We start from the raw sequence: 23,218 nt of genomic DNA on the forward strand, positions 1-23,218 counted from the left end.
GACTATTGGTCCTTAGACCTGAAGTCACCATGGTTCCCTACATAAGGAGTTATGTACTTTGGTTTCGTCAAACGTCACCCGTAACTGGGTGGACTATAAAGGCGATTACTGGGTATATAACGAATTATGCAGAGGGATGTGAGTGATGTAGATGGGATCTATCCCTCCCATATGACGGGAGCGACATCGGTATTCTTGATAGAGTTAGACCACGAAGTGCATGGCCATGCCCAAATGAGTCAACATGAGATGTTGAGCTCATTTGATCGAGTGAGTCCACTTGGAGTTCAAGATTTAGATTGATTAGAGGATGACATGGTCTATGCCTCATATTGATCAGTCTAGATGTCTAGGATAGAAGGACAATGTCATATATTGTGAGGTGTCACGATTAGTAGTCACAAGGTGATGTTGGATCTCAACATTCTTGTATTTTGGGTAGTAATGATGTATTGCTAGATACCGCTCAGTACTTATGTTTCTAAATGAGTTTAGGGGCATTACCAACGTTACAAGAACCTATTGGGTCACACACAAAGAACAAGTGGATGGAGATTAGGTTCATATAATGAACCAAGAGGAATAGATTCATTTGATGAATCAAATTGGATTAAGAGTAATCCTAATTGGGCTAATTGAGTTGGACTCAAGTTGATTCATGTGTTCAATGAGTCTAATTTAGATTATGACTCATTGAATCAATTTAATTAAATGAATTAGATTCATTATATTAAATTGGCTTGAATTAAATGGTTGGATTAGATCAACCATGAGAGAGATTAAGTCAAGTTTGACTTGACTTGAGAGGAAGATGAAGAGTCAAGTTTGACTTGACTTTATGCCACCTCATTGGTGAGTTGGCATTAAGTGGACCAATGATGATGCTCCACATCATCATGGTTACTTAAGTGAAGTGCCACCTCATGGGAGTTACCAAGAGTTGTGACTCTTGGTATCCCATGGAGGTTACAAACCACTTAATTAGATGAAAAGAGTTTCATTTTGCAAATGTAACTCTGATTCAAGTGATCTTCCTCCTCCTAAGCTCTCTTCTTGCTCCTTCTCTTCTCTTGGACGTGGGTTTCAAGCAAGGGAGAAGAAAGGAGAGTGAATCTAATCCAAGAAGAAAGGTTAGTGAAAGTCACATAAAGATTTTAGAGGAGTGTGTTCTCTTCTTTTCCTTTCTTCTTCTTCCAATCCTACCTGAGAGCCCTAGAGAGTGCTAGCACACTTGTGGTGCTCTCTTCTCCATACTTGAGTGTTAGAGAACACTTCTTGTTCGTGTGGATATCACTAGAGAGTTGTCTACGTTGACAACTTTGAGATCCGGCGTACCGTTGGACGAGCGGGATTTGCGAGGGCACGCTTCAAAGGTATAAAATATTTTTCCTTTGTAGATCTACTGTAGATCATCGTTTGAAACTCGTACTCGTATTTTCGAAAGTTTTCTTCGCACGGATCCAATGGCTAGGGGGTTTCGGGGTTTCCGCGACGCGAAAAAGCGGTTTTCGCGTCCCGAAAAACCCAACAATCAGTTCATCATAATCTGACAAGTGTGTTAGTCCTACAAAAATGTGTTTACCAGCAAATGATATATATGTTTGAACATCTCAAAATCTTAAGATGTTGAAAAACATTTCATGCATTCCAGTATAAGAATAATAATAAAATAGAGATGTTCTACCTGGATGTCCTACACACTAAAGTTTTAATAATCATGATGTTTCCAGGGGCATATCTGTTAGGATCAGATTATGTAATTTGCATTATATGCAAATACTTTTCGAATAGATCAAGTCATTGTATGATTTTAAATACCTAGTCATAAATATAGTCTTGTATGCATTCTGCCCACTCAAAATGCACTTCATTAATTTCTTCTCTAGAGTACTGGGGTCTGATGAACTGTGAACAAAGACATAGATTAGATTAGTAAAAAACAATCAAAAGATGATAAGTGCAAAATGATAAATTCTTAAATATTTGAGAAGATTGAGAATTGAATGTCAAATATTACTATTGATCGAAGTGAATCTCTCTCGATAGTTTCCAATTCTTCAATAATATCTCTCATATATCTCATCACATAAAAACCACACTGTTTCGCATCTGGTTGGTGAGGACCCTATGTTAAAAACAAATTGTAAATGTCTAATATATATGTTTAATTGTTTATAATTTAATCATAAGTAGACATACATACCTTTACTACTTCCCATGTAACATGTTTTTTTCCCTTTTTTTGGAACTTGAAATTTTATTATTCTCAACCCAATTACATTTAAACATTGGAACTTGAAACTTTTGATAATAGAATATAGCCTAGATGAATTGATAGTTTCCTCAAAACAGATAAACCAAAGAACACTTCAAGCAAGAATACCTACGTTCAAAGACAAGCACATTTGTGTTGGTCGAAGGCTTTGATAGTAGCCCCTCCAGCATTCTAAGCCTTCTCCAATGGGTGCCCGATGCCCAAAGCTCGGGGAAAAGAAGGACCGTGCTACCGAAGTATACCTGAAGCAGAACAAGTTGCAACGAAAATAATATTAACAATAATATAGTACTTGAGAAAATTGTACATAAAGAAAAGGAAACAGAAGTACTTGGTAGATGGAGACTCAGTAAGAACAATATCAAGGGCTTGAATGACTTCTTGAGGTGCCTCAATCTGTCGACCAGCTAAAAACTCCTTCAGGTTGTGTATGCTTTTGTTTCCAGCAAGCTTAATAATCACTCTAAAATCCTTGGCCTTCCTGAAGAAGAGGAAAACCACACGATTTTAACAGATACGTTCAGCATAAAGCTTCAGTTGAGAAACAGTACCTTCCATCATTTTCAGGCAGTGAAACCGTGAACTCCTTTGACTCAAAAGGAAAAGTACCAGCCGTATACAGGCTCTTCCTTCCATCATAAGATGGCATTCTCCTTCCCAAGACTTTATCCTTATGCACCTTGACAAGCTCAGAGATGATTTTTCTATTGGTAGCTCTGGACACTGATTCGGGCACTATACTCACCTACAAATTCAGAATAAGGTATTCTCCATCAAATGGGAAGAACGATGCATAACGAAAGAGAAACATAGAAACTTACATCATAGTGGAAAAGAGTATTGTCGGCAATTTCGACAAGGAAATGGTTAGCCCTAACTAAGCACGGCCTTCCGACGGTGCCGAAATCCGGCCGAGCCGGATGCCTCAAACCCTTGCTAGAGGCCGGAGGCGCCGCCGGCTGAGGAGTCTGCTCCTTCGTGGGCTCGGCGATCGTGAGATGCCGGAGTTCTTCGCCAATAGAAGAGGACGAAGGCGAATCTGCTGCTGTGGCCAGCGGCGAAGGACGGTATGATGCGGACGGAGTCGTTGACGATTCCTGAGAGCGAGGAGCCGGAGCATATCCGCCCCTTCCTCCGCCGCCACGCGATCTGCTGCCGTCAACAGGACCCCGACCGCCCCGTCCACCGCCACGGCGACCACCTCCATATGCTCCTCGTTCGCCGGACATTGCGAGAGATAGGGCTCGTATGGGAGAAGGAATAGCAACAAACCAAAAGATGCTTGGTGAGAGTCTGCGAGAGAGGTTTAGCCAGAGAGGAGTTTTGAGGAGAGGGGTTCATGCAAAGGGGTGGAAGGCAAAAACGTGTGAGTGGAGAAGATTGTGCGAGGAGATCGGGAAGAGGAGATTGTGTGAGGAGAGGGAACGTGAAGAGATCGCGGGATGAGGAGAGGAGAAAGACATAGTTGCCTAGGGTTCCCGAAGACTAAGGGGAGGGAAAACACGCGCCAAGATATATTTCGGAGAGGGGAAGACATTAAACCAGGGCAATGGAACAAAAGAATTAGGTTTACAACGGTTTACAAAACTGTAGTCGTATCCTCTAAAAAATGCGCTTAAAAACAACGGTTTTAAAAAATCATTGTAAAATGCGTTGTTGATTAGAAAACAATTCGCTCAACGACAACAGTTTTTACAAAAATCGTTGTCTTTTGTTTTTCTATAGAGCTAAAAGACAACGGTTTTGTCAAAAACCGTTGTCTTTTGTCAAATTAACAACAGTTCCCTCAAAAACCGTTGTCTTTATAGTGTTGTCTTTTAACAAATTTGTTGTAGTGCTCGTACCTCAAGATCTTTAAGATCTTGCATTGCTAGACAATGGGATGACTCTGTGACTTGTCTTTGTAGTCTTCAATAAGCTCATAGGGTACATTTCGATCCTGGTATGAGACTTCCTCAATCGGAGTCTATCTTTCACAACCATGACCATGGTTATGATGATCATCGATGGATCTAAGGCACTAATATTAACTGATGTAGGGGAAGAAACTCCAAGCACGATGTTCGAATTAGAGGTTTACAGAGAAAGACATAGAAAGATAATTCGTAAACAAAGAGTTGACGCCTCTAGGTTTAAATGAAAAAAACCTTTATTCAAATCAAAACCAAAATTAACATGTTTTTACAAGAACCATAACCCATCTTTAAATAGCCTATGAAATAAGAAAAAGTCACAACAAAAAGAAAAAAAATGTAAAAGAAAACTAATTCTAAAAAAAATAAGATAAAATTCAAACTAACTTTTAGAAAATAAAATTAATCTTAAAAATTTTAAATAAATAAAAGAAAAAGTTAAAAGACCAAATCTAGAGTTTTGATGGACCTAGTTAGTTGATTTCATCGCATCTAGACTTTGAAAATAGTGCAACCATGCCAGAAGGCCACGAGTTAATTATCTTCCTTGTAAGTAGTCTCGATCGCCCTTCTTTAAGACCCAAAAGGGAGGTTGGTAGCCTCATTTTTTTCTAGTCATAGCTCGATGGGTAACATAGTTGTATCGAAGGGCATTAATTGGTCGTGCTGCTAGATTCTCCTACATCACCTACTCCTAAAAGAGGATCAATCATGATCTTGCCATTTATCCGAGAAGTACATGTATGTATCAAGACCTAAGATGCTCTTCCAGTTAGAACAGTGTAAAGAAGGACATTCAGGAACTCATATCTTGACACTTGGTGTATCGATATGGGACGACAAAATAGTAGAGTGACATAGTAGAAGCATACTGGGCCCATAAACCATATAGAGCATCAGAGACAAACAAACTTACTGCGGAAGATTTTTAGTACCTGTGTAGAAAGTGGAACATAGTACAATGAACTTTGGATGGTTCATGCTTTAATTTGGGTGATCATTGATTGTTAACCAAGTGCATCCATTTCCTACTGACCCACTAGATTGACTCATTAGATCACTTGGTGGATTTTCCAATGAGTCATGTGTTCAAAACTTTATTTTTGTGCAGTATTTTAGACAGACACATCAACGGATGTAGCACACCATTCACACATTGAAGGATCCACTTCGTGCTTGTGCAAAAGACTCGGAGGCAGCCAGGAAGACCATATACATAGTGGATTTTATCCACAACAGTTAGCTAGACGTCAATATGGAATAGAGGAAGCATTATGGGTTCATAACTCACAGAACAATGATTTTCTACTTTAGAAGTATATCATTAGTATATAAGGGATCCCAGATCATTATAGACTTTTCTAGATAAAAAATGGACTAGTATAGAGGTGTATTGTTTAGTTGTTACACATGAGGATACTTTACTATTACAATTTAAGTAGTAAATATGGGGATCAAATTTTTAATTGTGAGAGAGAATGTAATATACCAAAATTATATAAAAAGATTAAAATTATTAAAATTAGATATAATTAAATTTATTTAGGGAAATAAAATTATATTGGTGAGAAATTAAGAAAGAAATAGGTTTATATGTATTTATAGAAATTACTAGATTTTTTCTAAATTTTAAATGAATCTTTTTATATTTTATGAGGATAAAGGGGTAAGAGATAAAGCCTATTTAGAATACATAATTAAAGTGGGAGTTGATTAAATAGAAAACCTAAGTCTAGATAATCTAAACATAAGTTTCATTTCCTCTCCAACCTCGTTTCCGACTCTTCCCCTTACGCTCGTGGCTTTGTTCCATCGCACGACGCCATCATTCATGAGCAGCTGGAGCCACGCCCCTTCCCTTCCCTGATATTGGCCATCATCCTAGACAATCAAGAAGCATGCTGCCTGTCCTTGTCTCATTGCTATGTTTCTCTTTCGAGTGTCCAACATGCACCGACTACTGTAGCCTCTGCCTCCACCCAAGAGCTGGTTTTCCCTCTGCACCCTTTACATCGATTGCCGACCTTTTTTGCCCCTTCAAATAGCTTGTCGCCACCTGTTTCTTATTCCCTCTACTGGGCAGACATCGTTCCGCCATCCTCACCGTGACGTCATCGTACTGTAGAGAAGAATAAGATGGGTACCGCGAGCGCCATTAGTCCACACCACTATCATTGCTGCCTCCTGGTTGCCGTGAGCCGCCACCGGAGAAGAAGCCATGAGCCACCGGTGTGTGAATTTGTGTAACGTAATTAAATACTATCTTAATTAGATAATTGATTAGGATATTAATTAATTGGTTTAATTAGAAGATTAATCAAAGTATCAATACATTAATTGATAGTTGATAAGTTTCATTGATGGACTAATTTGGTTATGATTTATTTGTTTAATGTTAATTAATAAGTTATTAATTAATGTTATTTGATTTAATTGGTAAGTTAGATAATTGGTTGTTATAAAATTAACTAAGTTATTAATCTATTTGATTAATTAATGAAAAAGGGGTAATTGAATTAGATTGAGAATTAATTATATATCAATTTAAGGATTAATTGAATGATTAACTAACTTACTAATTGATTTATTTAATTAACATGATAGTAAATTAAATTAATGATTGACTAATTGGTAATTGATAAAATAATTAATTAATAGGTTGATTAATTAATTAATAGATTGATTAATTATCTATAGATTAATTAATCAAGGGGATAATTAATTGGTTATAGATCCTTAGATATTCTTTATCATCTATATATGGATTTGAGTTCAAGACCGACTATCTGAATTGAAGACATCAAAGGATTTTTACAGTTAGAAGTGGGTAGTTTCTTCTTTGAGCTCTTTAGATTTTTGACCTTAGTGCCTGAGATATGATTATGCATTCACTATATGTTTACCTTGACTCTACTCTATGTTTTTTTGGGTTAGATACTTACATGCTTGAACTTAGATGTGTTCCACTTGATATCATGCAGTCTCGTTGCTATCCATTTTACTTAGTATCATGTGTTTATGTTATTTTTATATACATTGATTACATCTCATACTTCTATAGATATGAGCGTATTACTATTGTATATAGATGATTATATTTGTAGATTTGATTATTTATTTATTTCTTATCATCACATGGTATACATCATGTTGACCATTGTCTCCTATTCATGGTTGAGAGAGTCGTCAACGATCGTTGTTATATTCTGTCAACCATTGTCTCACATTTGTGGTTGAGAGAGTTGTTAGTAACTATTGGTATATTCTGTCATGGTTTAGAGAGTCATCCACAACCGTTAGTATATTTTATCAACCATTGTCTCTCATTCATGGTTGAAAGAGTCGTTAACGATCATGATACATTCGACTGCCCATGAGACATCCGTGGTAGTGAGTTTGTGTGCAGTCCATAGCTTGATAGCTATGTATATACCCTGTATATTCATGAGACTATTCGTGATAGCTATGAATTAAAACCAATCCATTAAGATCTATGACAACCTATTGCTCCTCGTGGTATACCGATCTACTTTCATAGTCAACTCTCCACGTCTCAGGTTTCTACTTGTCGGAGGATTGAGTTCTCCTTTTAGTTTATCCCTAAATCCTCATGAGATATGAATATGATACTTTTGGTATCGTGATCATGTATACACAATAGATCTAGACCACAAACATACATATCATTTAATAAGAACAAATCAAACTTAATAGATTTAACAGAAACATGTTTACATATCATAGGGCTAATCCCTAATACTAGAATTAAGAGTCTAGTCCATATGAATAGAGCTACAAATAGAGATCATTGTACAACCAGTTACAATCAAGACCAAATTTAGCAAAAGAGAAAGAAAGCTTAGTCTTGATATGTGAGATCATCTTCGGCTAGTCATCGATCCAAATTTTGGGTGTGATGGGGTAGAATCCCCTTGTGATTGTCCTTTGAAGTCTTCTTGGGGTCCTTGGGTGACTCCCAATCGAGATCCTCTCCTTGAGATCCAAATCATCCTTTTATACATGATTTCTAGGCACCCGACAAGATCCCGTGGTGGCTAGCATGATCACCCATGGTGGGTGTTGTTATCTCTGTTGGGAGATGACACGACTGTGGCGGCTAGCACTGTCGTCCGTGGCAGCTTCTAGAAAACTCTAAATTCATGGCACGACCCCATGGTGGCTGGTACAACCCCATGGTGCCTGACACGACCCCGTGGTAGATGACATGGCTAGTCGTGGTGGCCGCTGAAAATCCCTGGAAATCGAACATGGTTGTGCTGGTTGGCACAGTCACCCGTGGCAGACTCTGTGACAAACTAAAATTAGGGCACGACCCCTCTAAATTGGCAACGGTTGTGGCTACGGCAGTGGTAGCTGGGATGTTCTTAGAAGTTGGATATATATATATATATATAATGATCAAGATGTGCATCAAACTGTGATAAAAACCCTATATGATATGTGCACATAAGCTGGCTCATCCCACTTTGTTAAATAAAGAGTTTTTGATGAGTTGAACCACCTTAATTACCATAGACTAGTAGGTCTGACAGCTCTAATTGTTAGCATATGTTGCAAAGGTAGCATAGCATATGTTGCAAAGGTTGCCCTATACGACTTTCATTCCTTTGCGCTACTTCAAAAAGGCTCCGACGATGTTGCAAAGCTCCACTAACAACCGAACATCAACTTTACTTAATTTTCTTTGTTGTTGGTAATTTTTCATATATAGTTCTTGTTCTTCATTATTGTATCTTTTCGAACTATTAGTGGATTGTCCAACGAAAGCTTCCAACAACTGCGGGCCTTAGAGGAGGAGTAGTTGAAGGCTTCAAACAAAGTAAAAAATTACTTGTATTAGAGCATGCTTGTCTTTTTCATTCCAGCTTCCTTTTTTATTAATTCACTGCGTAATTTGATTTTAATTTAATATTTTCGACGATCGTTATTCATCCCCAATCGCAACTTTACGATCCTACAAAAGTCATGTCCTTCCCTAGACTTATATATTTATTAACAAATTGAATTTAAATTAAATAAAAACAAATATTAAATTATACATTTATTTTTAAACTTTCTAAATTAAACACAATAACGTAAAATCAAAAAATATAAAAAAAATTAATTTTTTTAAAAATGACAATATGTGTGCATGCATGTAAAACAATATCAAATTTGTCAGGTTAAACATAATTTTTTTAAAGATATTTCTTCCATATACATGCATTAATTTGATAAAAACAAAATAAATTTATTTATATATAACCCCTAAGGAAAAGTGTAGATAGGAAATTGACCAAACAAAAAATTAGTCATTTAATCTTAATTTTGCTTTCCATACAATTCATTTACTTTTTTGTACTATAAATACAGAGGCAAGTTGGCTCTAGTGTCAATAACTTGAGAGAAATTGGATCATAATGGCGGTAAACTTCCAATTCTTTGCCTTTTTGTGCTTGTTCATGCTTTCAAATATTTCGCTCTCCATTGGTGTTTCTACTTCAGGTATTAAACTTTCATTAAAATCTTTTATTTATGAAACAAATTCTACTATCTTAATTTTCACATTTAATTGAAAGAAGAAATCACCCTCGAGCAGGAGAAGATTTACTAGAGGTGAAACGAAGGGAGTTTGTCAAAGATTTCGAAGCTCCTAACATTGATCCAACAAGAAATATGCATAAAGATTATGAAGGACCTCATACTCATCCACCTAGAGGTCCACCTATGGATTCAAATTCTATTGAGCATGAAGATTCATATGAACAAGCGGAACTCAAAAGCGAGAATGAAAAATTTTCACCACAAGAAGTGACAAATGACTATGGTCCCCCAAGGGCAGATCCAAGGCATACACCTCCACCACCATAACCTTAGACTATGGTTCTTGGCCAAGATCATGTAATGAAATCAATAAAGAAATTTCTTATTGCATCAATAAAAGATATTTCATATTTCAATGTTTACCAAGCAATAAGTTTTTAGCCAAAAATTTATTAACATTTATCAGTTATAATTAAATTATCAAGTTGATAGAATCGAACACAAAATCCTAAATTAAATCTTATTCTCTCGAATCATCAATGTAGAAAATTCACCCAAATAAAGATAAAAAAAAATATTCTCTCTCTCTCTATATATATATATATATGAAACTGAAGCAAGCTAAATAACATAAGATCAAATAAGCTTTCACTAAGAGAAAAGCAGAAGGATATCAGCAAGTGGAGAAGTCTTCTTTCTATAAAACTGATTAAAATAAATAATGAACGGTAAGAGGCTACATCCAATTCTTGTGTTAGATTTATTAAGATCATAAGTGCTTGGAATTTTGTTAATTATCCTAACCATTATTTGGCATATCTATCTGTGAGAAGGAAGAAAATTTAGTTAAAATGATTGAAAGTTATTTTTGTCATTTGTATTGCCCTCCATCCTCTTTGTTCATGAGTTCATTTTCACCTTCTCTTGTTGACTGTGAGCCAGCTCCATTCTCCTTCATTGAGTTCATCTTCGCTCTTCGCTCTCTGTATTTCAAGACTCTTGCCAACCTTAGTTGTTGATTGTGAACCTCCTTTGCCCTTGACTAAGGACATCCTTTTGTTATCCAATATAATACCATCCATGAATTTCTTTTATGGAGAAGAAGATATTCGAAGGATGAAAAATATTTTTCATTTTGTGCATAATTTGGGTAATTGTGATATTCAAGTATGATTCCTAATTATATATACAATTGTAAATTTAGGTAATTAAATTAAAATAGATAATTTAGATGGCAAAATGAGACAGGTAGCACGGAGAGGTAATATGTGGTCTATGTAAATTTTAAGGCTCAACCTGGATGTTTTTTTTTTTTATAGTTTTACTGTTGAATTTAGGGCTCAGCTTGAGCTCCCAAGCTCCTCTAGAGAATCAGTCCAGTTCAACTAAGTGGACTATCACTTTTCCACTGATTTGGTTCGTCAACCTACCTTATATCTTTCGATTTCAAGAACTCCGAAGGCAAACCTTTGCACTCCTCAGTAAAGCCTCATCCTCTGGCCGTCCTCCCTCACTGCATTGAAGCACAAACTGCGACATATGATATATACAATATTCTTAAAGTAAATTTATCTCCTCTCCTACAATGCTTAAAGGTTGAATGAATGCCTATTTTTCAAGATACGATGGCTAAACCTCTTTAGTAACAAGAACGAGTTGCTTATGGTTAACAAGAGCATGTTTGAAATCCTAACAACCATCAATCTCTTGCAATTAACTTAAATAATGTTCATTAATTGATATTAATCCCCAATTGGCTAGTTGATTAATGCCCAACCGTTTCAAGCTAGCAACGAGTTAATGGCAGGTTATATTCATATTTAACTAAATTCAGTGCAATTAACTCAAATAATGGTCATTAACTATCATTAATTCTCAGATTGCTAATTAATACCTAGTCATTTAGGTAGTAATACCTGCCATTTGATTAGTCGCACATGAGCCAGTTTAATGCAAAATGAAGTTCTAAATTTGCATCTACCATGCAAGCATACGTGAGAAAAAAAAAGTGTTATCAAATTGAATATATAGTGTGCTTAAATTGTAATTCAATATAAATCAATCCTATTTCAATAAAACTTTCAATATAGGATTATTTCCTCATTCAATATCATATTGAAAATCAATTTCTTCCATTTTCAATCACTTTTTTGAATAAATAGTTTGTAAGTGTTATCGTTCACATAATAATGTAAGGTGAATCGATATAGGTTAAGTGTTGCGTTGAGCCATGCAAAGCTAGTGTTCAAGGTCTCAAGATATCAAGCTTGAAAATATGAACTTCAAGCAGATCCTATATTGTTTGTAGAGTCATTAATTTGGCTTGTGTCTGTAGAGTTGGCTTTGCCTGTTAAAATGTTATCAAATCATTTAAAAACAGGCATAAACGGGCTAGCTCGGGCGAGTGACAAGTCTAGACGAGTCGAGCAAGCTCGGATTGGCCCATGGGATGAGAAGGAAACAAAATATGAAAAACTCAAAATAAAAATAAGCTTTCAACTCAAAATTTATTTATGATATGAACAAATTCAATAAATTGTAGGGCTTTTCTATATTTTTTATTTTTAATGGACTGAAACGCCTAACTCAAAACTCCATCTTGAGTTTGTCTCGATTAGGGATATCTAAACCCATTAGTATGGTGGACTGGCCTACCCCGCCCTACTAAATAAGAGGCTTTTGACGAGCTGGTTCGCCCTGCCACAAACTAGCATGTTTGACCATCCTAATTATTTACACGTGTTGCCAAGATAATCATCTATGGCTGTATTCCCTCATTCAATATCATATTGAAAGTCAATTTCATCCATTTTCAAATAGTTTGTAAGTGTTATTGTTATCGTACATATAATGATGTAAGATGAATATATATAGACTTAGAGTTGAGCAGAGCCATGCAAGGCTAGTGTTGATGGTCCCAGATGTCAAGCACTAAAATTTGATCACCATGCAGATCCTATATTGTTTGCACATCTATTGATGTGTGAAGACCCGAGTTGACAACTTATTACCATAATATTCATAGTTACTGAAGACAAAATCTTCTCATTTTTTCCCATTGACATCCGACATTTTTTATTCACATCTTTCACTGTTCATTTCTCTCTCTTTATACTTGTCTGTATTAGTGGTTAGTTAGTCTCCTAATGTTTCTGTTATAGCAAATTGCTTGAACAGATACTCATCAGTCATGATGATAGTGTAATGCCTAAACTCATGCTTGTAAATTTCTTGGGTATATTCTTGATGTTGTGCATACAAGCATCATATTGTTTCATCTGACTGAACAATACATGTCTAATTAGCTATTATTTCTGTTAACATGTTTCCTTAATTAATTGTACTTGACCACCATTAATTGTTTTAGCAAATAATCTGGAGGATCTCTTCTAGGCTGTGGCAAATTGATGATGCTACACATTCTAACTTTGACTCTTTTTTCTGTGATTCTAGTTGCTATCACTTTTCACATAAATTATTTAAATATCGGTTTTTTTATGTCATTGATAGAGTTAACATATGTTATCTTTTACTAAAAATCTATCACACAAATTAAATATATGGAGTCAGGTAATACCTAAAGTGATTCAATTGTTCCCTTATTTTTGTCAGTCTAATTTCAGGTCAATACAGAAAAAGTAAATCATAGATAACTATTAACTCCATCCCTAGGTCACGACTACTAGTTTTGGGCAGTTGAATAGTGCATGAGGAAGGGTAGACACCTTGCTACTAACCAGGATTTTGCCCCTAGACCTCAAGGTGGCAACACCAACATACGCTTGTTGGAACTTTCGAGCCACAAAAACCGCCTTTATGCGTTGCGAAAAGCCTCGAAGTTCTTGCCACGGATCCGTGCGAAGATAAAAATTTACATATACATAGTTTTCTCCTAGATCTACACTAGATCTATATGATAGAAGTTATACCTTTGTAGCGATGCCCTTCGCTTATCCCGCTCGTCCAAACGGTAGCCGGATCTCGTAGAGTGTCAAGCGTACACTCCTCTACACGTATCCACGCGGACAAGAGATGGAGAAAAACCACCTAGAGTGTGCTAGCACTCTTGGATGGTCACGACAATGGAGGAGAGGGAGAGAGGAGTAGAGAGGAAGAAGAAGAGAGAATTAAAGTTGGCACACACTTGCACTTATTCCCCTTTTAAGTGGCCGACCACTCATGGAATACCAAGAGTCATGGCTCTTGGTCTTCCTCATGAGGTGACACACACTTGATGTAGCCTTGATGATGTGAAACATCATCATTGGCCGGCCCCATGCCAAGTCACAAATGATGTGTCATTTGGTCAAGTAAAACTTGACCCTTCATCTTCCCTCTCAAGTCAAGTCAAACTTGACCTCCAATCTCCCATGGTTGATCAAATCTAACATTTGATTCAAGTCAATTTAATTTAATAAATCTCTATTCATTAAATTGACTCAATGAATTCAAGTCTAAATTAGACTCATTTGACACATGAATCGAATTGAGTCCAACTCAATTAGTTTAATTTTGATTACTCTTAATCCAATTTGTTTCATCACATGAACCTAATCCTCTTGGTCCATCATATGAACCTAATCTCCATCTAATTGCACTTTGTGTGTGACCCTATAGGTTCTTGTAACGTTGGCAATGCTTCTAAACCCATTTAGAAACATAAGTAATGAGCGGTATCTAGCAACACATCATTACTAGCCAAGTTACAAGAATGTTGAGATCCAACATTACCTTTGTGACTACTAATTGTGACTCTCACAATATGTGACAATGCCCTTCTATCCTAGACATCTAGATTGATCAAATGAGGCATAGACGATGTCATCCTCTAATCAATCTATATCTTGAACTCCAAGTAGACTCACTCTAAACAAATGAGCTCAATATCTCATATTGACTCATTTGGGCATGGTCATGCACTTAGTGGTCTCACTCCATCAACAACCTTATCTCCACTTATTTTCTTTTTGATATATGTAAAAGGGGGAGAGAGAGGTTAAAGTTAAGTGAAACATAATTGTTATGAAAGGGGGAGCATAAAGTTTTTTTTTACAAATTATTGCATTTATGCTCATGCTAAAATTCCTTTAATTATCGTTATGTTTTACTTAACTTTGAACCAAGTTACCATAATAAAAAAGGAGGAGATTGTTGGTGCGGGAAGCGCCAGACGATCGAAACTGTGTTTTGATTATGTCAAAGAGTCTAAAGTTCAGTTATTTTATTATCTAACAAGTCTAAATGATATTGCAGGAAAGTCCTAAGTGTTCTTAGGCAAAAGCCCTAGCAGCGGTTTGGCAGATGGAAAATCCTAGGGGGTGGTAATCCTAGGTGGAAAGTCTTAGTCGGTCGAGGTTCTTTGGGAGAAATCCTAGAGTCAGGGATTCTAGGTGAAAATCCTGGTGGTCGCGGACCAGGTGGAAGACTGGATGGGTAAGGATCAGGCATCCAGCGGAGAAGACCTGAAGACTCGGATGCTGAGCAAAAGTATAGTCGGTCTGGAGGACCGGTTTGGAAAAAGGTAAACTCTTCTGAGAGGAGTAGGTTAGGAGCATTCCCTGAAGAGGGAACTGTAGGCATCGATTCGACCTAGAGTTTCGTTGAAACTCAAAGTAAGAATCGGATAGTCAGAAGTTGTCAAATTTCATATAATATATTGTTGGTGCGGAAAGCATCCGACGATCGAACCTAAATTTTGATAATGGCAAAGGGTTCAAAGTTAAGGTTGTTTGTGGTATAACATGTTTGAATGAGTTTGCAGGAACGTCCTAAGTCTACTTAGGCAAAAAATCCTAGCTACGGTTAGGCAGGTAGAAAATCCTAGGGGGCGGTATGTAACGACCCAAATTTTCCTATTTCGAGTTTTAAAAGTCCATAAAAATATTTGGAAATGCTTTTAAAATATTTTAGAGATTTTTAGAAATTTTTAGAGTATTTTTGCGTAATTTTTGGAGGTCGTTTAGCATTTTTACAAAACCAAAGAAGTTTAGGCAAAAAGCGTTGGAAGCGAGGTTTGAACCCGAGACCTCGGGTCAGACTGACCCAAGCCAAAACCGGCCTGACCAACTAAGCTAGGAGATTTATGTTAACCCTATATAGAAAGAATTAAGGATATAGTATAGTTTGGAATAAAACCTTATATATAAAAGGGAATTAGGTTTTGGATTTTCCAAAAACCTAACATTTTCTCCCGAAATTGTTTCTCCCCTTCTCCCTCGCGACAGCGCCGTCTCTCTCGGCGGAAACCAAGAGGAAGCTAGGTCTTGGGTCTCCGGCGCCGGTGAAGCCTTATTCCAGTCATCCTTCACCGTGGGTGGTTATCCCGACGGAGAGGAGCTCGCGGGTACAAGAGGAAGCCAAAATTTTGCAAGTCGCCGAGCCCTAAAAGTCTTCCCCTTTCTTCCTCCGTCGGTTGTAAGTCCAAGAATCGTCGGTAAGTACTACTCACCTGTGGTAGGAGTTGCTCCGAGTTTCAATTTTCTTCCTTGCTCCGAATTTAGGGTTTCCGATTCCCTTTGTTGCGGATTTTGCTGTGCCGAGTGGATTTATAAGCTAGGGCTTTTATTCTATGCTCTGTTTATCTAGCCGAATTGCTAAGGTTGGTTTGAGTTGTACAGGGTGCTTGCTAAGACCTGTTGATTTCGGTATGAATTGTAGGTTGTTTATTATGTTCGGATTTTCTTCCTATGGTATCCGGATCATGCTTTACAGAATAGGGTAGCTAGGGAATCAGCCTTCTTGTTTCTGTTTTGGATTAAGCTGTGTAGAAAAGAGAAGTTGCCTGCTTAAGTTCGGTTATAGCATGCTTAAGGGATTAATTGGCTAGCTGGTTGTGTTCTGTTATAGCATGCATGTCCTGAATTTAGTCCTGTACATGTGCAGATTGATATTTCGTTTATATCATTGAAACAAGCGTTATAAGGGTTTTAATTTCAGCTGGTATTAGGGTTTTAATTTCAGCAAGTATTAGTCTTGTTTGTGTTAATTTGCAGGTTATGAATAAGCATCTTCTTAGGAAATGCAGAATTTAGTTTGAGTACCTTTCATTACCGTTTAGTATTTTCTGATGAAGCATGATTAAAGAGATTAGTTAGCTTCTATGTAGTCCTGTTATAGCATGATTAAGGGAATTAGCTGGTTGCTATGTATTTCTGTTGTAATAGGTGTAGAGTTTATAGAAATATGTTCGGAACCATAGAAGCTTGGGACCTTGTTAGAGGATTTAAATGGATTCTTGTTAAGAATTTGTTAAGAGTTTATTAGGAGTCTTTCTTTTAATTGCTAGAGAAATTAGAGATTTCACATGCTATTTATATTGCTAGGTTTGAGTTAGTTGCCTTTTCTTTAAGCATGTGCAGAATTTCACAGCTTTGCTTTAGGTAGGAAAGTTCTTAAATAAGCATGAGTAGCTCCTTATTCAAGAACATCCCATTTATTTAGTTAGAATAGGGGTAGCATTGTCCTTTGCTACTCAAAAGAAGGCAAGAACAACCCTTTAATTAGTTAGAATGGTTTAGCATGAATAGTTTTCTTTGTTTTGCTGTTTCCTCTTCCTTGCCGTTTACCAGCATGAGAAATCCATAAGCAGTATTGAATTATAGTTCAGTTTTAGTTCCTTATTTTGATACACATGCATATATGTGTTAGTTAGCTTTTAACAACCCCTTTATTTTACAGCATGTTTAGAAGGTTTAAATTAGCTCTCTTTTGCTCTATTTTATAGCATGATTAGCAAGTTTGAATGAGCTTTCTTTTGCTCTATTTTATAGCATGATTAGCAAGTTTGAATGAGCTTTCTTTTGCTCTATTTTATAGCATGATTAGCAAGTTTGAATTAGTTTTCTTTTGCTCTATTTTATAGCATGATTAGTAAGATTAGATTAGCTTTCTTTGCTCTTATCATAGCATGTTTTAAAAGTTCAAACTAGCTCTCTTTTGCGCTATTCTAGAGCATGATTAGTAAGTTCAGATGTGCTTTCTTTTCTTTTGTTTTACAGCATGTTTAGAAAGTTCAGATTTACTTTTCTGTTGCTTTGTTTTATAACATGCTTAGAGAGAGTCTAGATTTGTTTCCCTTGTATTGTTTTTATATAGCATGCTTAGTTAATTGTAATCCTACACTTGTTAGATATATCTACAAGATTCTAATAAACTCTAATAAAGGATTATGAGAAGTGTGAGTAAAGAAAAAGACTAAGGTCTAGTTAAAAAGAGATAACAAGTAAACTAAAGTAAGAGGCTAGTACCCGACTTCCATGGTTGTCGTTAAACAAATCCAGGTGACCAATTCCAAGGTCTTGGCCCTGGTAAGACCAAGGTCTTTACCTCATAGGACTAGAGGCTCGCTACCTCTGTCACTATTAGAGAGCGCGCAAAATAAAGATGGTACTAAGCCTGGGCCCAAAGAAGAAAAGAAAAGTTAAGTAAAAGAAAGAAAGAAGAAGAAAGTAAAAGATAGAAATTAAAAGATTAATTTCTATTACAAGGATATAAGAAAATATAATAAGTTTTATGCTTAGAATAAATAAAAAGTTAGTTTCTTTAATTCTAAGCTTACAGTGTTCATTTCTTATTAACCTATTAGATAGTGAGCATGTTTAGTATTCAGTTTCATTTTCTGTATACCATGAGCACATGCAGATTTGCTTTAGCATTTCAGTTTCAGTATTATTGCATTTCTTTTATGCGCTTCGAGTTTTTGTGAGATAGATTAGTACTTACTAAGCGTTTTCGCTTATAGATCTTTTGTTTTTTTTTTCCTCCTACCGCAGATAAAGGAAAAGCTAAGATATGAAGGGAGACGACAGGATGGTGGTGGTGATGAAGGTGTGTGATGTTTGGACTGTGGAGAGATCCAGGATTAGCTGACAAACCTGTTAAGACCTTCTATTTAATTCTCTTAGATTGCCTTAAGTGTTATTTTGAGTTGAGATTGTATTTAAGTTATTCCGCACTTGTATGTAGTTCACTTGTATTATTCGTGGAGTGATGTAGTTGGTTGCTTACTAGAGTAGTTTCTTTCTTTTACTGTTGATTTATTACTGCGTGGTTATGAATAAAATGTGTTCCAGCCGCCTGTGGCTGCGTATATATTGTTTGTATTATGGATTTGGTCACCGGTACAGGGGAGACTTTGTCGAAATTTTTCGCTAGGGTTTTCATGTGATTTTTAATCATACCGGTTAAGTAGAGTTAGTAGTTAAGTAACGGTCATCCTTAGAGAATAGTAGTAGTAAGAAGGGTGGTCGTTACAGTTGGTATCAGAGCAGTGTTCCATTCTCCAGCATTACACACACATCAGCATCATCCTCGCTGTCTCCAAGTAAGAAAGTATTTAAATCCTTTCTTTATTCTGCTTTCCTTATTATTAACTGCAGTATAGACTACTTGTTTTTTTTTTTTTTTTAGTACTCAAGTAAGATAGAAGATTTAGTTTCCCTTTTCTTTATTCATATTTATGTATGATTAGAAGGGTTAGAGAGAGGATACCAAGTCTTTTCTTTGCATAATTAGATGTTAAGAAAAAGGATGTCCCCGTACTGTTCGTACTGAGAACCAAGATCAGGAGAACGAAGAGCTTAGATCAACTGAGCCCAATCTCTCTGAAGTTGTTTCCTAACTCTAGAGACAAGTAGCAGAACAGCAGCAAGTGATTGCCAATCTGATGGCAAACCAGCCAGCAGTTCCTTCCCCTCCTCCAGCTATCACTGCAGAGGCTCCAGTAGTAATTGAGACTCCACCAGCTACTCAGGGAGTCGGCACCGCACCCCAGAGACCAGAAGCTTATCTTATACAGTGGCTAAAGCTGAAACCAGAGAGCTTCTTAGGCACGACTGAGCCCTGGGATGGCCAGGCTTGGTTTAAACACTAGAGAGCACTATGGAGTTTCGTGACTGGCCAGAAGTCGAGAAGGTCAAGTGCACCTCTTTCTGCCTGTCTGGAGATGCTCGTATGAGGTGGGAGAGGATAAAGATCAAGAGAGCAGCCGATCAGATGAGCTGGGCATATTTTCAGTTAGAGTTCTATGAAGGAGTTCTATCACCAACAAGCACTATGAGGAGTTTATAGAGTTCAAGCCAGCCAAGATAGAAGACAAGACAGTAGGGAGCCCGGAGCCCCAGTCAAGTAAGTGCAGAAGAACAGAAAGAAGGTAAGAAAGAGGGGGTTCGGGTGGTCTGTGAATATTCCGAGGTATTCCCAGCAGATCTACCTGGACTACCTCCCAATAAATGAATGAATTTGAGATTGAATTGGTTCCTGGAACCGGTCCAATTTCAAAAGCTCCGTATCGCATGTCTCCAGCAGAGCTGAAGGAGTTACAAGAACAACTACAGGAGTTACTTGGCAAATGCTTCATTCGCCCTAGTCATTCACCCCGGGGAGCTCCATAGTTGTTCGTTAAGAAGAAAGACGGATCCGTGCTAATGTGCATAGATTTCAGAACGCTGAGCAAAGTAGCAGTTAAGGACAAGTACCCCCTTCCCAGGATCGATGACTTATTTGATCAATGAAGAGGAACAACAATGTTCTCGAAGATAGACCTGCGCTCTGGGTACCATCAGCTGAAGGTGAAAGAAAGAGACATACCCAGAACAGCTTTCAGAACCAGATACGGACACTACAAGTTTGTAGTCATGTATTTTGGTGTGACTAATGCACCAGCGGTCTTCATGGACTTAATGAATAGAGTGTTCAGAGAATATCTTCACAAATTTATCATCGTATTCATCGACGACATTCTGGTCTATTCAAGGACCCCAGAGGAGCATGACACGCACTTGAGGATAGTACTGCAGACTCTTCAGCAGAAGCAGCTTTATGCTAAATTCTCAAAGTGCGAGTTCTGGTTAAATCAGGTGGCGTTTTTAGGTCACATTATTGCTAAAGAAGGTATTCAAGTGGATCCAGCCAAAGTGGAAGCGGTCAACAACTGGAGTAGACCCAAGAATGTCAGAGAGATTAGAAGCTTCCTTGGTTTAGCAGGGTATTACAGGAAGTTCGTGGAGGACTTTTCCAGGATAGCCTCTCCACTAACAGCCCTCACCAGAAAGAACAAGAGATTCGAATGGTCAGATAAATGTGAGCAGAGTTTCCAAGAGCTAAAGAAGAGATTGATCAGTGCTCCCATTCTGACTGTTTCACAAAGCGACAAGAGGTTCGACATCTACAGTGATGCTTCCAAGATGGGCTTAGAAGCTGTACTCATGCAAGAAGGAAAAGTCGTAGCCTATGCTTCCAGAGAACTCAAAAACTACGAGAAGAACTATCCCACTCACGATCTTGAGCTAGCAGCTGTGGTTTTTGCACTTAAACTCTGGCGACATTATTTGTATGGAGTTCAGTGTAGAATCTTCACAGATCATCAGAGTCTTAAGTACTTCTTCACTCAGAAGGACTTAAACATGAGACATCACAGGTGGCTGGAGTTGGTCAAAGATTACGACTGTGAAATCGTCTACCACCCATGCAAAGCTAACAAAGTGGCAGATGCACTCAGCAGAAAATCCAGTGCATCCCTGATGTCTTTGTCATCATTAGCCCTGCCACTGCAGAGGGAGTTGTCGGATTTTGGACTTGAAATTATTGAAGGGCAACTCTCTGCATTGACCTTAGAGTCCACATTGCTTGAGGACATACAGAGAGAGCAAAGTGAAGATCAGACAGAGGATTGAGACTGCCCAGAGTAGACAGAGGAGTTATGCTGACAACCGCCGTATGCCATTGGAATTCCAAGTTGGAGATTCAGTTTCCTTCAAGGTCGCTCCTATGAAGGGAGTGATGAGATTTGGCAAGAAGGGCAAATTAAGTCCTTGCTATGTAGGATCTTACCTGATTATAGAAAGGATTGGGAGAGTAGCTTATAGGCTGGACTTACCACAAGACATGTCAGCAATACACAATGTATTTCATGTCTCCATGCTAAAGAAGTGTCCCCATGACCCGAGTCAAGTGATTCAGCCTCAGTAAGTGCATATCCAAGAGGATCTTAGTTATGAGAGCATACCTACACAGATAGTGGACAGAGCAGTCAAGAGACTAAGAAATAAAGAAGTACCACTAGTGAAGGTCATCTGGTAGAACCAGAAGCACGAGGAAGTCACTTGGGAGCGTGAGGACAGTATGAGACAGAAGTATCCAGAGCTATTCTAAGTTCGAGGATGAACTTTTTTAAGGTATGGGGGATTGTAACGACCCAAATTTTCCTATTTCGAGTTTTAAAAGTCCATAAAAATATTTGGAAATACTTTTAAAATATTCTAGAGATTTTTAGAAATTTTTAGAGTATTTTTGCATAATTTTTGGAGGTCGTTTAGCATTTTTACAAAACCAAAGAAGTTTAGGCAAAAAGCGTTGGAAGCGAGGTTTGAACCCGAGACCTCGGGTCAGACTGACCCAAGCCAAAACCGGCCTGACCAACTAAGCTAGGAGATTTATGTTAACCCTATATAGAAAGAATTAAGGATATAGTATAGTTTGGAATAAAACCCTTATATATAAAAGGGAATTAGGTTTTGGATTTTCCAAAAACCTAACATTTTCTCCCGAAATTGTTTCTCCCCTTCTCCCTCGCGACAGTGCCGTCTCTCTCGGCGGAAACCAAGAGGAAGCTAGGTCTTGGGTCTCCGGCGTCGGTGAAGCCTTATTCCAGTCATCCTTCACCGTGGGTGGTTATCCCGACGGAGAGGAGCTCGCGGGTACAAGAGGAAGCCAAAATTTTGCAAGCCGCCGAGCCCTAAAAGTCTTCCCCTTTCTTCCTCCGTCGGTTGTAAGTCCAAGAATCGTTGGTATGTACTACTCACCAGTGGTAGGAGTTGCTCCGAGTTTCAATTTTCTTCCTTGCTCCGAATTTAGGGTTTCCGATTCCCTTTGTTGCGGATTTTGCTGTGCCGAGTGGATTTATAAGCTAGGGCTTTTATTCTATGCTCTGTTTATCTAGCCGAATTGCTAAGGTTGGTTTGAGTTGTACAGGGTGCTTGCTAAGACCTGTTGATTTCGGTATGAATTGTAGGTTGTTTATTATGTTCGGATTTTCTTCCTATGGTATCCGGATCATGCTTTACAGAATAGGGTAGCTAGGGAATCAGCCTTCTTGTTTCTGTTTTGGATTAAGCTGTGTAGAAAAGAGAAGTTGCCTGCTTAAGTTCGGTTATAGCATGCTTAAGGGATTAATTGGCTAGCTTGTTGTGTTCTGTTATAGCATACATGTCCTGAATTTAGTCCTGTACATGTGCAGATTGATATTTCGTTTATATCATTGAAACAAGCGTTATAAGGGTTTTAATTTCAGCTGGTATTAGGGTTTTAATTTCAGCAAGTATTAGTCTTGTTTGTGTTAATTTGCAGGTTATGAATAAGCATGTTCTTAGGAAATGCAGAATTTAGTTTGAGTACCTTTCATTACCGTTTAGTATTTTCTGATGAAGCATGATTAAAGAGATTAGTTAGCTTCTATGTAGTCTTGTTATAACATGATTAAGGGAATTAG

At 37.6% G+C, this 23,218-nt stretch overlaps 1 protein-coding gene across 1 annotated transcript; it reads right to left on the reverse strand.

Annotated features, from left to right (window-relative positions):
- Nucleotides 1-2,369: 2,369 nt before the first annotated feature.
- Nucleotides 2,370-3,504, reverse strand: LOC122001071 (protein argonaute MEL1-like). Its single transcript, XM_042555651.1, has 4 exons — nucleotides 3,097-3,504; nucleotides 2,827-3,020; nucleotides 2,607-2,756; nucleotides 2,370-2,517 (listed from the first exon to the last, which is right to left on the reverse strand). The coding sequence occupies exons 1-4, from the start codon at nucleotides 3,502-3,504 to the stop codon at nucleotides 2,370-2,372; spliced, it is 900 nt and encodes a 299-aa protein (XP_042411585.1).
- Between the last annotated feature and the right edge of the window lie 19,714 nt (nucleotides 3,505-23,218).

The sequence above is a fragment of the Zingiber officinale genome, chromosome 1A, assembly GCF_018446385.1.
Source record: "Zingiber officinale cultivar Zhangliang chromosome 1A, Zo_v1.1, whole genome shotgun sequence".
Lineage (NCBI taxonomy): Eukaryota > Viridiplantae > Streptophyta > Magnoliopsida > Zingiberales > Zingiberaceae > Zingiber > Zingiber officinale.